General features: G+C 47.2%; 1 protein-coding gene across 7 annotated transcripts in view; it reads right to left on the reverse strand.

The window, feature by feature from the left end:
- The window catches only part of PEBP4 (phosphatidylethanolamine binding protein 4), a 203,746-nt gene that overhangs the window by 75,989 nt on the left and 108,846 nt on the right, over positions 1–18,911 (reverse strand). For all 7 annotated transcript variants that reach the window (XM_053578575.1, XM_053578576.1, XM_053578578.1 and 4 more), the window contains exon 4: positions 18,028–18,126. In XM_053578575.1, coding sequence (XP_053434550.1) covers positions 18,028–18,126 — 99 coding nt within the window. The remainder of the gene's footprint in view (positions 1–18,027; positions 18,127–18,911) is intronic.

An 18,911-nucleotide genomic window follows, 5' to 3' on the forward strand; every position in this document is an offset into this window, starting at 1 on the left:
TGGGCAGCCTAAGAAGAAATACTTGCCATATTCAAGGAACAACTTTCTAGAGAATGTCAGCAATCCACATGGTTGGAGCCAAAAGTGGCCTCGGTGGCCATGCTGTCCAGCTCTGCATTCTACCTGGGAAGACACAGGCCCAGGGATCTGAACAATTTGACTCAGTCAGTGAACTCCTGGATAGAAGCCTTCAATGTCATTCTGAAGGTGACGTGGTCTTTAAGTGGAGTATGAACACTGGAAAGAACCTAGTCTTGGAAGAGAAGAAGAGAAAGGACATTTTGGGAATGACATGGGAAGAGAAGAGGTATGTAGGTAGGAAGAAATTGGTGGTGGTGAGCAGAAGTGGTGGTCAGTCAGTAGAGGTGTGTGTTGGAAGAGGCATTGGCAGACTGTTGTGGGGTTCATGTGATCAGAAGGAAAGGAGTATCGGAGGAAAAGTCTTGCTATTGTCCATGAGAGGGACAATGATGCAGTGTATGGTGACAGCCTAGCTAGGAGACAATAGTAAGAAAGGTGAGGGGGTCAGAGTAGGTACAGGATGGCAGCGGGGAAGGGCTGATGCCAGCAAGCATGGCAGTGCTCTGGGGATAGGGCTGGACATGCACCAGTGCAGGAGGGAGGCAAGCAGAATCTTCCCAAGGGGCTAGGAAACTAGGGCAGGTGCCCTGGGACAGCTAGGAAACAAGACAGTGTGGAATCAGGTGCTAAATTGTGCGGCACAGACTGAGTGCTGGGGGTGGGTGGCAGAGAACGGGAGAGGGCCTGGAGTCCTAAGGACGTTGTCCTCAACGGGGGGATTCTGAACAGAACTTTCTTTTTTTTTTTTCTTTTTTTGTATTTTATCCTTTTCCTCTTAACAATTTTTATTAAATCATAACTGTGTACATTAATGTGTTTATGGGGTACAATGTGCTGATTTTATATACAATTTGGAAGGCTTACATCAAGCTGGTTAACACAGCCTTCACCTCACTTAATTATTGTGTTAAGCCATTTATACTCCACTCTTAATAGATTTGACATGTACCTTTGCAATATGCACCATAGGTGAGGTTCCATTGATTACCCTGCCCCCACCTGGTCTCCCCCTTCCCCTCCCTTCCTCCTCCTCTTCCCTCCTTCATCCTGGGCTATAGTTGTGTTTTATCATTCATATGAAAGTGTGGGTGATTATATATTTGTTTCATAATAGTACTGAGTACATTGGATACTTTTTCTCCCATTCTTGAGATACTTTACTAAGAAGAATATGTTCCAGCTCCATCCATGTAAACATAAAAGAGGTAAAGTCTCCATCTTTTTTAAGGCTGTATAATATTCCATGGTGTACATATACCACAGTTTACCAATCCATTCAGAACACAGTAAGTAAAGCAAGCTGAGCAGAACTTTCTATTTGGATAGAAGGGCATTCTAGGCATATTCATCATGTTTTTTATTTTCTGTATTTTATGATGCTTTGATTTCCTGAAGCCTTGTTAATTCCAGAGAGACTACCCCTCCCAGGCCTAGTTAATTCCTAGAGATAGTAAACAACTTGCCTGCAAACACCCTCCTTGCAAACCAACCAATCTAGAACCCATCCCACCAACCACCTCCTGTATGTAACTCACACACACCAAACCTATATTCCCCCTGCCATAAAGCATTCCAAGGCCAAGTCCCAGATGACTAGAAACCATCCCTATAGCCCAGAGCCCTGCCAACATTATGCAAACTAGCTGACCCTAAGCATGTGCAAATTTGCTGACCTTGTCCTGTCCCCCTTGTCCTTCTATGGAAACCACAATAAAGACATCAAGGATTCAGGCCATGCTGTCTTCTGCTTCCTGGCATGTACCCATGCAGCTCGGTGTGGCATGGCCTGGCAGGCCTCTTTCTCTTGAGAACTGTGAGTAATAAAGCTTCTCACAATGGCACTGATCTATCTGTGTCATTACTGAGTCATGGCTGTACGTTAAAACCTGGGTACAAGGAAAATACCAGGCAGGAAAACAGCCTTGGGTTGGGGGCAGCTGGTATGGAGGAAAGAGCACGGACGTTACATGGAGACAAAGGCAGTGAGATTCTGCTCCTTTCCTCTGACCCTCCCTTACACCTCTCCACCTCTCTCACCTTCCTTCAGTGCCCAGTTGGCCTCTGATCCTGTTTGCCTCTGAGTGGCCCAGCCAAAAGCCAAAATTCCAATATCCTTTCCTATTGCTTCCAGTGTGAGGCGTAAGCCAGTCTTCCCACCATGGGTGGCCCTTGCAGCCTTACCCTCCTCAACTGTGCCATGACATTTCCCTGCTAGTGACGAATTTTAGGCATCTGTAAAGCCAAAGGGGAAGATAATTTGAGAGCTGGGGATGGGTGGATTGGGAGAACTTTTCTAGAATCTCTAAAATTGCAGTCCTTGGCAAAGGCCAGATTAGGCTCACCAAATGTCAAATCTTGATTTTAAAGGAGAGAGGAGGTAAGAGCTGAGCAGTCCATGGTGAACTCCTCCTTTCCTTTTCAGTTTAGCCTGACCCTGTGATGTTTCCTGTGGCTGGGTGAAAGCTTCTCTCCTTCAGCAAGGTCAGGGCAGGAAACAGAACAGTAGAACTAAACGTTGGGACACCTCAGTTTTGGTTTACCCTGCGCCCTGACATGCATGTATGACCTTGGGCCTCAGTTTCTTCATTTGTAAAATAGAAGAGAGGGACCAGATGAATCTTAGGGCCACTCTAGCTCTAAGGTCTAGAAATCTATGACGCAAGGAAGAGTCCTTGAACTGTGCTGTCAACCCTGTGCCACCCTCTGGCCTGTGTTGTGACTCTACTCTTCATGACAAAGGGAAATAGAAGCCTCTCTCGCGAGGTGCTCTCCTGGGGATAGTCTCTGGGCAGGCTGGCTCCATCTCATCTCCCTGGGCAAAGTGCACCTCAGACTGCAGGGTGGGCATGGCAGGCCTTACAGAACTATTCCTCAGAGCCCCTGGGAGGAGAGTTCAGGTTTTTTCCCCTGAAGTTAGAGCCTGTCTGGAGCAAGGGATATGAAAACTGGAGTTGAGTGGCCTGACCAGTGAGGCGTAAGAGGTGGTAAACCTCCCTCCTGAGCTGTGTGCCCAGCTCCTGGGGCCTGTGGGAGAATGCAGGTTTCTCTTAACTCCCTTCCTAACCTAGGAACAGTCCAGAGTTTGGCTGCCTTTGCCTCTCGAGACAAATTCAGGCTCCTTTCCTTGGACCCTCTCCTCCCTGCCTACCCCAATCCTAGCCGCCTTCCAGGCTTCACCCAACTCTGCCTCTCCCACACCCCTCCTGCACCTTTGACCTCCCCAAGGGCCCTAACCTTCCCCTCTGCCTCCCTCAGGACCTAGCAAAGCACAGAACTCATGTACCAGTGGAAATCTATTGACCAGAGAGATCATACAGGGAAAGACAGACACTGAGGGCTTCCAGCAACCTTTAAGCCACAGCTGTGCCTGAGAGCCTCCTCCTCATCCCAGAGAGGCCGGTCACAGCATGGAAGGTGGAAGACACTCCGTGTCAACATGCGTGATCTCATTAATGTCTCGCATCAGCCCTGGGAGGTATGTGTGTTTTTGCCTCTAACAGATCTGGGCTCAGAGAGGCAGGTCACTATTCAGAGTCAAGGAGCAGTCGTGTGGACCCAGGTCTACCTGGCATCGGTATCCCTGCACCTACCATTGCACCTCACTGCCTCTGGGAGCAAAGGGGACCCTGCTTCCTGGCCTGCAGGTCCTCAGAGAGGTGCCTATTCCTGAAGCAGATGGGAGGACGCGTACAGGGACTGTAAACAGTAGTGCAAGAGCTAAAGGTTGCAGCAGGGCTCCTGGCCTCTGCTACCTTGAGGCCAGTTCCCAAGGAGATGGAGGTTTCTTTGGAAGAAGTGTGTTTTTCTTAAGGAAAGGGCAGAACCCGAGCTCACCCCCGGGAAATGGTTTTGCACAAGGACCGGTGGATGGGCATCCACACACATGCAGTCCACACATGCACACGCGCACACATGCGCACACACATGCACACACATGCATCCACAGCCAGAAGGCTCCCAGCCACCACGGCCCTCCCCCCACCAAACCCCGCTCTCCCTCCTACCCTATATGTGCAATCTTGTGAAAACTCCACCACTCTTAAGGTTAATAAGGCTCATTTGCTTAAGATAGCACCTGTTTCTATGGTGACTCCTGCCACCCAGAATCTGTTCATCAACTGAGACAAGAAAACAGTGACTTCCACGCTCTTTGAAAGGAAAAAGCCAATTCTTAGCCAAGGGTGTGACAGGCCAGTGGCTCAGGGAGCTCTGGGCATCTGCCCTTCTACCCTAAGTCCCTCTCTAGGGCCCCTCCCTCCACTCCCAGGCAGACTCTCCAGATTCTTCCTGAGGGCTCCGGACTGTGGTTTCCTCCTCCTCCTCTCTCTGGGAAGCAACAAAGCCCCTGTGGGAGGAGAGTGTTGCTCTGTCCCAACTATGGGCCACCGGCTATGTGGTCTTCAGCCTCTGATCTCTCCGCACCAGCCCCACTGTGGTCTTTCTGGGAGGAGGCGGGCAGAGAGCCCCAGGAAGCCCCTGGGCCTTCCTCTCCATCCTGCTGCCCCCATGCTAAGCCCATCTCTCACCCCAGCATGCCTGGATTCCAGCAGCTGCCCCCTAGCTCACCCCCTGCCCTAGGGCTCGTCCTCCCCCCGTGTCTGCAGAAGGCTGCTGGCTGACTCCCTGAAATGAGAGCCGTCTAGGCCTCGCCCCGCTCAGTGGCCCACTCCAGTCTTCTGTGGTCTGTGGCTGAGATTTGCAAGGCCGACCTGACACAAGTCCTGACCGATGATTGCAAATCATTAGGGAAGTGGGTTCTCAGGCAGGTGTTACTAATAATAAAGCTCCAGTGCACGGTTTACCTTTTAAAATAAATGAGAGTGACTTCCAATGACTCCTTCTAATAATGACACTCTCGCTGGTGCTCTGAAACACTTTGCTAAGTGGAACTTGGAGCTCGTTTTATGTGTTCTGAGGCCCAGGGGAGTGTGCTGTGCATATGAACAACATTTCAGCAGGTTGGGGGCTGCTTAGTGGAGGATCGGGTACGGAATCACAAACTGTCAGACCTTGGCCTTATCACCAGAATCTACCTTACCTACCTGGCTCAGTTTGTAGATGGGATAACAGAGACTCACAGAGGGGCAGAGACAGGAGCAGTGTCACTGGCTGACACGTGACCTTCTGAATCCTGGCCCCAAACTCTTTCCAAAGTATTGCCTCAGTCCCCTGCTAAACAGAGGCGACCCCTTCCTGGCTCTGCTCTGCTCTGGATGGTCTGAGGTCAGGTTCATTTACAAAGTTCCGGCAACTGAGAGCCAATATGGTCCAACCGTTTGCCCCATCCCTGGCAGATGGCTTCTCCTTGAACATCTTGGCCTTAAATACCATGCACACATCACAAAGCCAGGCCTCCTGTCCTGTCCTCTCCTAGGAGTTCAAAACTCACTTCAATCTCTTATTTGAAATCTCTACCCAGAGGCCTAAAAGGAGTCTCAAAATGAACATGTCTGAGACAGAGGTTTAGACCCCCGCCTCCTACTGTCCCATCTCAGTAAAGGCTTCAGGCCCCATTCAGGGGCACCCTCCAGCCATGCTTCACTCTCCACATCTAATCCAGCAGCATGCTTTTTTGGTTCTCCGAGGCTGTCCTTTGCATGGCCACTGCTCTCACTTTGGCTCAGGCCATGCCATCTGTCCCCAAGTAACAAAATGGACTCTTTCAGCTATCTGCTGCCCCAACCCCTCACAGCAGTCAGACTGATTTTTTTAAAAAACACAAGGCAGTTTATGCCCCTTGCTTAAAGTCCTCCCATAGTCCACCTGCCAAATCTCTTACTCAGGCTTGGATAAAGGCCCTGTTTGGGCGGTTCTCGAACACAGGTGCACATTAAAAAAATTCTTTTTTACTGTGATGAGGACATATAACATGAGATCTATCCTTTTTACCAGATCTTAAGTGTACAGTACAGTGTTTCTAACTAGAGGCACAACGCCACACAGTGGGTCTCTGGGACTCAAACATCTTCTATAACTGAAATTTTAGGTCCATTGAACACAACTGCTTGTTCCCACCCCCGCCACCCTGTTTGCATCCCCTGAGGAGCCTTAACAGTAACCATGCCTGGGCTCCACCCCCAGAGAGTCCCATTTAACTGCTTGGTTCTGTGGCTTCTCAGGTGATTCTAACAGTCCAGGGCTAGACCTCCCTTCTTCCTGGCCACCCTGGGAACCTCACAAAGCATCTCCTTCCACTTGGCCACTCTCTCCAGCCACAGCAGTCCCTTCCTGTTTCTGGAACACACCCAGCTCTTTCCTGCTTTTGCCTCTGCCCAGATGCCCTCGTCACACTGGCCCCTGGTGAATTTGTTTAAAGATGGCCTCCCCCGGGGAACTTTCCCACCTTCTTATCCCCATGGTTCTCGGGACTGAACGCCATCCTGTGCCCTCCACTGTGCTGGAATCTCTGGTCTTTTCTCCTCCGTCGCCCTCACCAGACAGTGATTCCTAACAGGAGGGATTCCATCCTATGACCTTTTGATCTGCAGTACCTGAATGAAATCTGTTCCCTAAGATGTGCTTAGCACGCACTAAATGAATGAATGAGGTGGTCTGACCGACCCACAGAAAGGAAAAGTTGTAACTCTTCATTGATCAAAGCCTCTACTTCCACTGATATAAATTAAGATTATGTTAACTGTCTTAACTCCTGCATTACAGTTTGACATTCTATTACTAGCTTAACATTTAGATTAAAATTAACTTAAAAACGACCTAAAACTCCTCTTGATCTTTTCCCCTCATGAACCTCTAACATGCCAGATCTTCCCCTTTCTGTATGTGTGCACTTGATTTGGAATCTAAATATAGAACTTTAGACTAATCCCTATTAAATTTATTTTTTTCAATGCAAGCACATCCTTCTGATTTGCCAAAATTAACTGTTTTGTGTCACCCATCATGTTAGCTAATCCTTGAAATGTTGTGTAAGCATGCTATCAATAAACATAATGAGGCTCGGCGCCTGTGGCTCAAGCGGCTAAGGCGCCAGCTACATACACCTGAGCTGGCGGGTTTGAATCCAGCTGGGGCCTGCCAAACAACAATGACGGCTGTAACCAAAAAAAATAGCTGGGTGTTGTGGCGGGTGCCTGTAGTCCCAGCTACTTGGAAGGCTGAGGCAAGAGAATCGCTTAAGCCCAGGAGTTGGAGGTTTCCGTGAGCTAAGATGCCATGGCACTCTACCCAGGGTGACAGCTTGAGGCTCTGTCTCAAAATAAATAAATAAAAATAAACATAATGAACAAGGTGAGGCTCATGTCAGAAGCTTGTGGCAGGTCACCAGTGACAAACTTTAGGATTGATCTGTTAATAAGCCACGAACTCATCTAACACAATAGTCTTTGAAGTCCTATCTCCCCACCTTGCCCACAAGGTTACTGTGATTAACTTGGTCTGATGTTTTGCACCAAGCTGTGCTGTGCGTAATGACAGTTTTATGCTAGTTCAAAGGATCAGGGCATTTACCCACTAAGAAACCTGGGTGGTCAGGTGTGACTTGTTTTTGGTGAACCTATGCTGACTCCTAATGTTCACTGTTTTTTTCTGTGTTGTCTCAGACCATCTGCTTATTAAACGGTTTTGAATTTTGATGAGGATTGTTACACTCACCAGCCAAAATTCAAGAATCCACATTTTCCTTTCCTATTTTCTGGAAATGATCTCATGATTGCAAATCTAAGCTCTTTCTGGACCTGAAAGGTATAAGTCACCTGGAGATCTTAACGCATTTAAAGGAACTCTGTGTTTGCAAATTGCAGATGGGCTTTTAGGAAGAGGGGAGTGAGCACTCTACAGAGATCTCTCACAGCCTAAAAGGTTTGAGACCCCCCAGCAAGAGACCCAAGGCTGGGGGAGAAACAAGGCGGAGAACAAAGGCCTTGAACTAGCTCTCCAGGGAAATGGGACTCTGTTCCCAGAAGGGAGAGTCACTGCAGGGCTTCAAACAGGAAAGTAACATAATCCATTTAGATTTTAGGATCCCGTGAAGGAAAGATCGATACTTTTGTAGGAAGATTATAGGAGGGGAACCAGTTAGTAGATTTTGCAATTAATAATCTAGATACAAGTGATAAGAGTCTCAATTAACTTGATTTTTTTGTTTGTTTGTTTGTTTGTTTTGCTTTTTTTTAGACAGAGTCTCAGTCTGTCCCCCAGGCTAGAGTGCTGAGGTGTCAGCCTAGCTCACAGCTACCTCAGATTCCAGGCTTCAAGAGATCCTCCTGCCTTAGTCTCCTGAATAGCTGGAACTACAGGTGCCCACCACAATGCATGGCTAGTTTTTCTTATTTTTAGGAGAGTTGGGGTGTCACTCTTAGTGACAGCTGGTCAGGCTGGTCTTGAACTCCTAAGCTCACTGCCTCACCCTCCCAGAGTATTAGGACTATAGTTGGGAGCCACTGTGCCAGCATTAACTTGGCTTTTAATCTTGGCTTTTAATTTTATGTTTATGATTCTTTTGTCACCCCATTCAAATGTTGAGCTTTTAGTTATGCTATTCTCTTCCTGAAATGCAATCTCTTAAATACTCTGACTTTTCCAGACCTACTCCTAATTAAAGGCCAAGTTCAACTCCTATCTCCACTGTTAAGTCATGCCAGAATGGCACCACCCTCACCTTCCATCCTCCACCTACCAAAATCCATCCATCCATCCATCCATCTCCCCAACCATCCATCCATCCATCCACTCATCCATCCATCCATCCATCCACCCACCCATCCATCCATCCATCCATCCACCCATCCATCCATCCATCCATCCCTTTCTTCATGTCTTTATTCATATATTCATTCAACATTTATTGAGGGCCTTCTATGTTCTAGGCACTGTGCTAAGTGCTGGGGATATACTATGGGTAATATACATTTCTGCTCTCCAGGAACTCATAATCTCAAAGGGAAAAGAGGTGCATAAATAATAATAAGGGCACTGACTGAGGTTTGCCTGGGTGGGGTAGGAGCACAGGCAGGATTGACTAACTCAGTCTGGGGGTGTTAGAATAAGCCTTTTAGCAGAGGCTACATCTGAGCCAGAGTCTGGGAGGAGGAGGAGATGCCTCACCTAGAAGAGGAGGGTGCTCTCAACTCTCCCAGCCCTCGGAGTCTAAAGAGCCCACGGAAACTTGACTCCAAACCACGGGGAACTGCTTTCTAATGACTGCCTGTATGTTGGCCCTGTCTTTCCAACCGGGCAGCAGAAAACTCACATTTTAAAATTCCTAACACATATTCATCATATATTTATTTGTTTGCATTTTATTTTATTAAATAGCAATAATAGTGCTGAGTGTAATGCAAACAGCCGGTCCTGACACCTCCCTATTAAGTCTGATGCCCACTGGTGGCTTTTTTCCCCTCGAGGTCTTTTAATGCTATCCACATGGACAGCTCGCTCTCCTGACCAGGCCCCATCCAGCCTCGCCAGAGTGACATGTGCTCCATATCTGAGCATCCCCTGGAGGATTCTGAGTGACAGAAGAGGAAGGGGCAGAGAACCCACATACATGTAGCAACTACAAGTGTCAGATGCTGTGCGCTGGGCGTTTCACAAATTTGATCTCATTGACAATCCTGCAAGGTGGATGTTAGTCTCCCCTTACACATGTGAGGAGACAAACTCAGGGAGGTAGACACTGTGCTCATAGGAAGCAGGAGAATTAACCTCCTGTGTCCACACTGCACTTGAAGGGGCAGGTCCAGGGGTTAGCCATGGCAGAGGTGAGCATGGCTAAAGGCAGAGGGACCACCAACCTCACACAACAGCACCACTCCCCCTTAGCACCCACATCTGGCCCTGATATAAGATGCCACGTGGGCTAAGCCTAGGTAGTGGGTGTGGAACCTGCCCTCTAGACAGGCAACACGGCCACAGGAGTAGGGTTTGGGCAAGCATCTCCAGCGACTGTGACACCTCGGGCACTTACGTTGCTTACCCACTCTGGGCCTCGGTTCTCCTGTTTCTATTACCTCCCTCTTAGGGCTTTTGTAAAGACTATGTGAGATGTTTGTGGCAAGCACAGGGCTTGGCACCACTTGCCAAATGTGCTAATGCTTTTTCTTATTTTTCTTCTTCCTCTTCCCTCTGTTTTTATTCTTTCTTCTTTCATTCTTCTTGTTGCTAATATGCTACATAGCTATAACTATAACCTATCACTGTGTACCAGAGGGTGTTTCCCAGCCAGGAGAGGAAATATGGTAGGTGGAGACATTTTCGGAGGTGCCAAGGGACACATCTTACAGGTCACCCGCACCAGCCTTCTATCCAATGAGGAAATTCTCTTTATGGGGTAAATGCTCAATTCCTAAGCAGTTCAAATTCTTAGAAAGTTCTTCCATACATGGGGTCAAAATTGGCTTCCTTGTAAAACTTCCCACAGTGTTGTTTTTTTTTTTTTTTTTTTGAGACAGAGTCTCACTATGTCATCCTTGGTAGAGTGTTGTGGTGTCACAGCTCACAACAACCTCAAACTCTTGGGCTTAAGTGATTCTCTTGCCTCAGCCTACCAAGTACCTGGTACTACAGGCACCCACCACAATGCCTGGCTATTTTTTTGTTGCAGTTGTCATTGTTGTATAGCTGGCCAGGGCCGGGTTCAAACCCATCAGACTCGGTGCATGTGGCCAGCACCATAACCACTGTGCTACGGGCGCTGAGCCCCCTCAGTGGTCTCGATTCTGCTTTCCAGTGATATTTCCTCAACACTGCAAAGGCAGTCCATTCCCATGCCTCGCGGGGTTGCCCTACTGGGCTAACCATCCCTACTTCTGGCTGACACAGAACTGATATGGTTTCTACAGAGCCTCACCATTCCAGCTGCTTTCCTCACACTGGGCACCACCTCCCTTAAACTAGTGTAGTCAGAAGACATTTTTCCAGGTGTGGTGTAAACAACACAAATGGGTAGAACTTTCTGAGATCAAGAAAGGATCGCTGTGCTCAAAGATGCTGCCAGCCACAGCCCTGGCCCCACCCCTTCTTCCTAAGAGCACCTGCTCAGGGATGGGTGACGAAAGCTCAGTAGGCAGTCAATGTCTAGGTTCTTCATGTCAGGGAGAGGGTGGACTTGGACTGCTGGTCTCAGTCCCATTCATTGTATAGCTTTGTCCAGGAAGGGGAGCCAGGCACCACTCCTGGCCCCCTCAGAACTGAGTGTAGAGTTGGGTGAGCAAGACTACGCTGCTCCCTTTGGGGTGTTGTGTGTGTGTGTGTGTGTGTGTGTGAGAGAGAGAGAGAGAGAGAGAGAGGGAGAGAGGGAGAGAGAGAGTGTTTTCTGCCTGATCCAGGAATTCTCCTGGATGGCAGAATTGGTTTCCATAACGACTTTCTGATATAAACATATTTGATAAAAATAAGTTAACAGCGGAGCTGAGTTGGAGCACAGAATCTCAGAGTGGAGAGAGAGAGAGGGAGAGAGAGAGAGAGGGAGCGAGAGAGAGAGAGGAAGAGATCTCCTCGAAGAACAACATTTTCTTTTTAACTCCTCCTAGTCAGCCTCTTGATACACGCTTGCCATAAACCAACTAAAAAGCTTTGTTTACCCTATTCTTGTATGTGCTGGCTCCTTTCCTGCCTAGATACCTTGCATTCATATTTCCTCTCTCTCTCCCTCTCTTTCTCTCTCTCCTTTTCTCCTTAGTTACCTGAAGCACTACAGTATGCATGGCATAATATGGTAAATTCATTTCCAATTCACTGCATTATCCCTTGAATATTTTAATGACTCATTGAATGAAGTAAAAAAAAAAAAAGCTATTTCAAATGAACAATTATGCTGCATTAGTCTAAGGGCTGATTATATTTAAACACTGCTCACATGGATAACAGGACACAGCGACCTCAGCATACGAGAGCTAATTTGGCTCTTATCTCCAAATAATTTCACATCGCAAATTACCATGAAAACCTAAAGGGCTTTAAAAACATTCATCAAAAGATAATATTCCACTTTGTAGCAACATTTTATTTAAATTATTTTGAATGGGAGTGAAGGCATCTCTGGGGTGGGACGACAGCAGAGTGGGACTGAGTGATAAGGAGCTGGAGAGGGCGCTGGCTTGTGTTAAAAATAGAGGTGGAAAGAGTTAGGGAGGAAGGGGCTGTGGCCTTGAACATGGGATGCACGCTATGGGCCTATCTCTCGAGCCCAGCCCCACACCCTGGCTGTGGGTTGCAATGACTCCAGAGGGCCTGCTCTGGTCCAGGGAGTCACAGCACAATCCCCAGGGGCTGGATGATGAGACTGACCACCTTCTTCTGGCCTCCAACTACCATCTCTACCAAAGCTAGCCTGGGTCACTCTGGGCCCTCCAGACTGGGCCTGAATCCATCTGGACACAGAAGAGCGGTGAGCTGTGTTGGGCCTTGCCTGGAATTTTTACTTTGCAAAACATGAATCCAATACTGTAAGAGATGTCAAAGTTAACGGAGGTTCAGGGAGAGAACCACATTTATTTATTGAGGTCCTATTTTTGTGTGTCAGGAGCCTTAATCGCGTTGAACTCTGGCAAACAGGTATTATCATCAAGCCCGTTTAAATGGCAAAGACACTGAGCCTGGAACCGCCTCTGGTTCATTTGACCCTAAAGTTCATTCTCCCTTCCTTTTACAGTAGCCGCATACCAGCCTGATTTATAACCTGGGCCACCTCTGTGTTGTCCCCACCAGTAAATGCTCTTTATGGCCCATCTGAACCTACATGCTCTTAGGGAGCATAAGTCACACCTTTCAGTTGTTTATTATGTAAAATGGACCCTCCCAATACAGGTACAAAGGCCGGTCAAAGCACACACAGGCAAACTGCACGATATTAGCAATAAAACAGAAGCTACAGTTCTAAATAAATAAATGATTATTAATCCCATTTCCTTGGGTCGACCTCTTCATCTGAATTTGTGGTACTGATGAAGATCGTTCCCTCTGTTTATCACTAACTAGGTTCTGGGTCTGTAGGAAGTCACATCATATAAGTGTGCATATATATGTATGCATATAAATATACACGTCTTCTCAAATTTCTACCAGATCCGCTGCTCCATTGATGAGGAACAAGGATAAATGTGCCTCTCTTTAGGGAGGATGCTCCTCTTTGCATATGTAATTTCCTTTTCTTGTCTCAACCTGAAAAGTGAGGATTTCTGTCAGTTTTACAGAGCAGAAGCTGCAGTCTCAGGGAGGTCAGGCAACTTGCTTGGTAACAGGTCTGTTTGCTTAAATCTAAGTGTCCTGGCGCACACAAACCATCTAGCTAAGAAGCAGTGAGCAGTAGCCCTCCCCTGTTTATTGGGTTTCCCATTTGTCTTATTCACCTAACACTCTTAGAGGTCCTTAAAAACATCTCAATTATAGAAAAATTTAACACCATAGAAATGGAGACAGAATAATGACCCCTTCGAGGCCCTTTTCACTCAGCCCAGGATCAGTTGCATTTACAGCTGCCAAAGGTTGAGGGCACTGAATGAAAGGGAAACATGAACTTGCCAGTTTCCTTTTCTTTCTTAAAACAAAAAAGATATTCAGGGCAAATTTTAGAATCATTGACAGTTTCTAGGAAGATTTTCTTTTTTGGAAGAAAAAAGGTACTCTCGTCTCCTTAATTGTTCTTAGCGTTCTTTGTCACCAATCATGATATTCTTTGTGGAAAGTATTAATATACCATCTTCCTGTGTTCAATATTCCCATTAACAATAAAATGTCTAATGAAAATATGTGCCTGCCAAGCCCTGAGCACTAATTTCAGCGACAAATAAAAGATGAACCAATAAGTATTTCTTCTAAAATGAATGATGCAGATTAATTGATATCTTAATGAGGCTTCAGGATGAAGATTATTAGTTAGATGGAATCAGAACTGGAGAATATCTTCAAGGAAAAGCTAAGGATGTAGGAGGGGGAGAAAGGTGCTATCTGTCAATATTGTGTTAGAAATCTCTTTTGCTCAATGACAACGTTTCAAAGAAGGGGCCAAGAAGGATCGCATTCTTTATGTATGGGTCACTGCTGCTCTAGTCTGGCCAGGTTGAGGACTGAAGTCTAGTCTTGTTCTTGAGCTAATGGGAGCCCATAAGTATAGGCTGTCCCACCCCTAGGGAGCCCCCAGGATTTTTGGAATACCACCACTGTGCTGCAGACTCCTTCCTTGGTCTCTCTAGATTAGAACCCCTATGCAGGCAGAACCTCCCTCTATTTTGTATGCATTTGTAACCTTAGGGCTACCTATACACTCGCCTTACAGAGAGAATAACAATGTAACAACAAACGATCATTATAGGGCTCACTATGTGTTCTGAGTATTGTTCTGAGCACTTTACTTTAAAAAAAAAAAACAACTCAGTTTAGCTTCATAACAATAGTGTGATGTAGGGACTGTTAGTATCTCCACTTTACAAGTGAGTATACTGAGGCACAGAAAGGTTGAGTAACTAGTTCAGGATAACACAGCCAATAATGGTGGATTAGGGATTTGAACCACAGCAGTCTAACTACAGAGTCATCACTCTTAGTTTTTCTTTTTGTTTTGATAGGGTCTTGCTCTATGACTGTTGCTATAGTCTGCGATATAACTAGACTATACAACTGGTTTCAAAGTCTTGGGCTCAAATGATCCTCCTGTCTCAGCCTCCTGAGTAGCTGGGACTATCGGTGTGCACCACCACGGCTATCTAGAGAGTACTTGCTCTTAACCACTGTACTATATTCAATAGTGTTCAATGTACATATTTCTTGAATTGAATGAATACAAGGGTACCATGAATGCTTAGTCTCTCCTATTGAGCGTCTAACTTCTGGTTTTTATTTAAGTTGTCTATAGATCTAGATATTTATCCTACTTTATGCCAAATACAAGTTGCTCTTTGTAGGATGGGATGGACAAGCTACAGATGTTTCCTGTATTCCTAAAAACTGGTTGCTGTCCTGTTTCAACCTGGATAGCTTGCCAAAAAATTTACTCCTACTGAGAGATTCCCCTGGCTCTGGCCTGGTCCACCATCCAATCCATCCTGGACCCCTAATATCAAAGCCAGCCTGGTTGCACCAAGGTTTTTTCTGTGGTCATTGTGAATCCTAGGGCCATTGCCAGGCCATGTCTGCAGAGACTTTATGGGCTGCTTTACTGCTGAGGCTGCTTGGATAATGATAATCTGTGGGGTGTAGTTTTATGAGGTTCAAAACACTTAGCAGGTGTCATTTGTTTCGCAAGATAGTGTTCCCTGAGGAGAGTTCCCTGGCAGCATCTGGCTATAAAGGGTGCTCAGAAGGAGAGCCCTGGGAAGTAAGTGTGAGGGGGAGCCACAGAGGTTGTTTCCCACCTTACAGAGGGGGCATGGTGGTTCCTTGTCACGGTGGGGTTGATGGGAGAGATAGAAGAGACGGCATGGTACAGAAGGAAGGATGTGTGGTTTGGATTCGGGGGTGTGGACTGAGACTCACTTCTATAACCCAGAGGCTGAGAGGCTGCCTCATTCAACCTCTCCAGCCTTTGCCTTCCCCACAACAAAATGAGGACAACATCTAGTTCACAAAGTGACTGTGAACTTCAAAGGTTTCAAAAGTGCTTTTTGCTCAAACGTTCTTCTACAACAAGGTGAACAATGGCCAAGGCCTCCCTGTGCTGGACTCTGCAGTCTCGCGTCAAGCTGCTGATGCCCCTGGATACAGGTTTCTCTCAAGGCTGAATGAAGGACAAGTTTGGCAGGCGTGGCCCAGGAATCTGCATTTTAACAGGCTTGCCTACTAGCTTGAACGCACCCTGCTGTTTCAGACCGACTCAGCCGTAGGGAACACCAACACAGAGGAAGTGCTCTGGCCTGAGCAGAGCCCTCCCTTCCTTTGGTCACAGTCCGGAACCTGAGACCTAAATGAAATTGGTGACACTGTCTTTGTGGCTGGCGGAATTTGGGGACAGGTGGGCAAAGCCAAGTGGATGTAGCTGCTGCTTCCTGCTGAATGCTCAGATGAGGGGAAAGGGGGTGAAAATGTGACTGAAACTCAACCCGGCCAGAGCGGGAAGGCCAAGGGCTGTACCAGGGCAGGTGGTCTTAGTAAGCTCCATGGCTTAGCAGCCTTGCCTGACAGCTGCCACCTGCCAACTGCTCTGCTTCTAAGCTGGCTGCTGAGGCCAAACCCATGTCTATAGCTCAGAGCTCAAGTGAGAGGTCTGTCCTGAGTGAGGAAGTGGGAGTTAGCAGGTGGGGGTGCAGAGAGGCAGCCTTATGGTCCCAGGCTCCCCTGACTCTGAAATTACCCTATCCACAACTGCCTTTGCATTCCAGCCTCTGGAACGCCCAGTAGAGCCCTGTTGTAGGAAACCCTGGGTGCGTGGGGCAGCCTAGGGACATGACCTTGAGAGCTATACTCCTCTCTGAGTGTCTCACCCCCTGTGACTTCAAGGGAGGCCCAAGTCCAGAAAATGACAAAGCTTTAGACTGTGGGGAGATACCATTTATTTCCCTTTTGTGCCCTCTGGTCCCTCCATGCCCTGATGGCATGGACCTCCCCAGCTCTGCCCCTTTGCATGTTTATGGTGTTTCCCGTGCTCTTTGCCAGGCTGGAGAGGTGCAGCATAATAGAGACTAGTTCTGGCACTGCCCAGGAAGCTGCTGCTCAAGTCTCCCCTGAGGAAGCCCTTCCAGTGTCATGACCAGGGCTGCCACTAAGGAGGGCTGAGGAGGACTATGCCCCTGAGCTTCCCAGAAAAGGCCCAGGTTGCAGAGCTATGGGGTTGTTGTGCGGGTAAATCCCCTTACCCCAACTCAGTGGCTGTGAGTCCCTGCCTTGAACAGGAGAGTCAATATCTAGTTCAGACCAACGCCCCTTCTTCTGCCCATTGCTCTAAAGGCAAAACACAAACTCCTTATATTTGTGGAATTCTCTGTTTTCCAAAGTGCTCTCATTGGCTGATGATGACAACCACACAAAGTCAGTAGCATGATTCCCATATTACAGATGCAGGTGCAATCCCAGAGGGGTTCCTGGTGACCTGACAGAGGTCATTGAGTTGGTAACTAGCCAAGATCTAAACCAGACCCAAACTTAGTTTTTCTAGCTCTGGGTTCCCACCATCCACAGAGTTGATTCCTCTGCATGCTCTGTGCAAAGGCCACCTGTGGGTCTTCTAGGCATAGAATCGTAACTATTTGTGGCTAGTATTGATTTCCCCAAAGTACAGTAACAGGCACTCAGGAACAAAAGAGTCAATGATCAAGTAAGATTGGAAAATGAATGCATATTACATAGTTAGGAGAGTAAATCTCTGAATTTGAAATTGAAATGGGATTGATTTAGTTCAACCCAGAGTCTAACTTGTTTGGCAGTAAAGACTCCCCCCCGCCCAACACACACACATAATTGCCCACTAACGATCCACCAAATCTGATGAATGTACTCTGGAAAGGGTAAGACAGGCTCCTTTACAACTACTGTGAACAAAGACACAAAGATAAGGGGCAGCCACTGTTCCCTGTACAAAGAAAAGGAAATCACATACTTCTTCCACATGCCTGGCCCCATGAGCAACCCTCGCCAGTTCTGTTGCGTGGACTACACAGAATCCCCTCCGTGCCAGCAAGTCCAGTGGTGCTGGAGTCCATTGTTAAGGTTTCAGAAACTGTGTGACTCTGTTTTTACACTAATTGGTAGCTTCAACTTGACCATGGTGGGAGAATTTATTTCTATCATAAACAGCAACAAACACTAGAAATCAGGGCTTTCCCTCCCGCCCTCCTATCCTGGGAGCTGGTTTGCCAGTGTACCACTAGCCCTGGGACACTTTTGAAATTGTCAGAAAACTTGGGAGGGCTGTGACATCTGAGTGCTGGGGCAATCTGTCACAGAAGTGCTCGCTTGACCTTGTATCCAACCCCTTGAATGACAGCGGAGAACTTCACGGGATGATAACCTTCTAGCTACAACCCCACGTGACCAGAAAGCACCTCTTGACTTGCTTACCTTGATATCTGACACCAGCCAATGTCTCCAGAATCTCTTTGTGGGTTCTGTCCTGCTAGGGGCATCCGGATCCACCATCACCAGGATATAGGTTGCACCCTGTAACACACACACCAAAAAGTTATATAGTATCCTGGCTACAAGTATGGCAGGGCACTGCCCGGGGGTGGACTCTCTTTTCAGCATCATCCCAACCAAGAATGTCTGACTAACTACTATGGCTTCGCACCCAGTTAATTCATCTTTGTTCTCATTCCTCTTGTGTCATGAGTTTATTCTCAGAGAAATGTAGTCTGTGAAGTAGACAGCAGGATATTTGCCTTTTCCCTTGTGAGGAAGAATCAATCCAACAGGCATATTTACTAAACACCTGGGAGTCCCTAGCACCATGGAGCAAACAAAGAAACCTCAAACAGGGCTTCCGCCTTCACGAAGCTTCCAACATAGTTGTACGGACTTATCTGTTAATTTGGCAGACCTGTGAGAATTCACTCCGAGTAAGGAACTATACCAATTGCATTTGTCCCTTCCAAAAGCTATTTACTGACCACCTACTATTGCAGGGAGCTGTCCCAGGTGCTGGGAAGCCGACAGAGCACAAGACAGTAAGAGCCACACTTTCAGGAAGCTTTGCTTCTAGGTAAGAGACACAGATGACAAAAATAGATAAATAAGCAAAGAAACGTTAAGTTGTGATTACTGCTATGATGAAAATAAAACAAGGTAGGGCGAGAGGTGGTAAGCATCCCAGGAAGCAGAAGCAGCTGCTACAAAAGGCCTCCAGGTAAGAAAGAGGTCAGCTTTGAGGAGCAGAAAGATCACCTTTGTGGCCAGGGACATGCAAGAGGAGGAGCCAACATGGCGGGTGCGAGAGATGGCCAGGG

This window comes from Nycticebus coucang, chromosome 24 (genome assembly GCF_027406575.1).
Source record: "Nycticebus coucang isolate mNycCou1 chromosome 24, mNycCou1.pri, whole genome shotgun sequence".
Taxonomy (NCBI): Eukaryota; Metazoa; Chordata; class Mammalia; order Primates; family Lorisidae; genus Nycticebus; species Nycticebus coucang.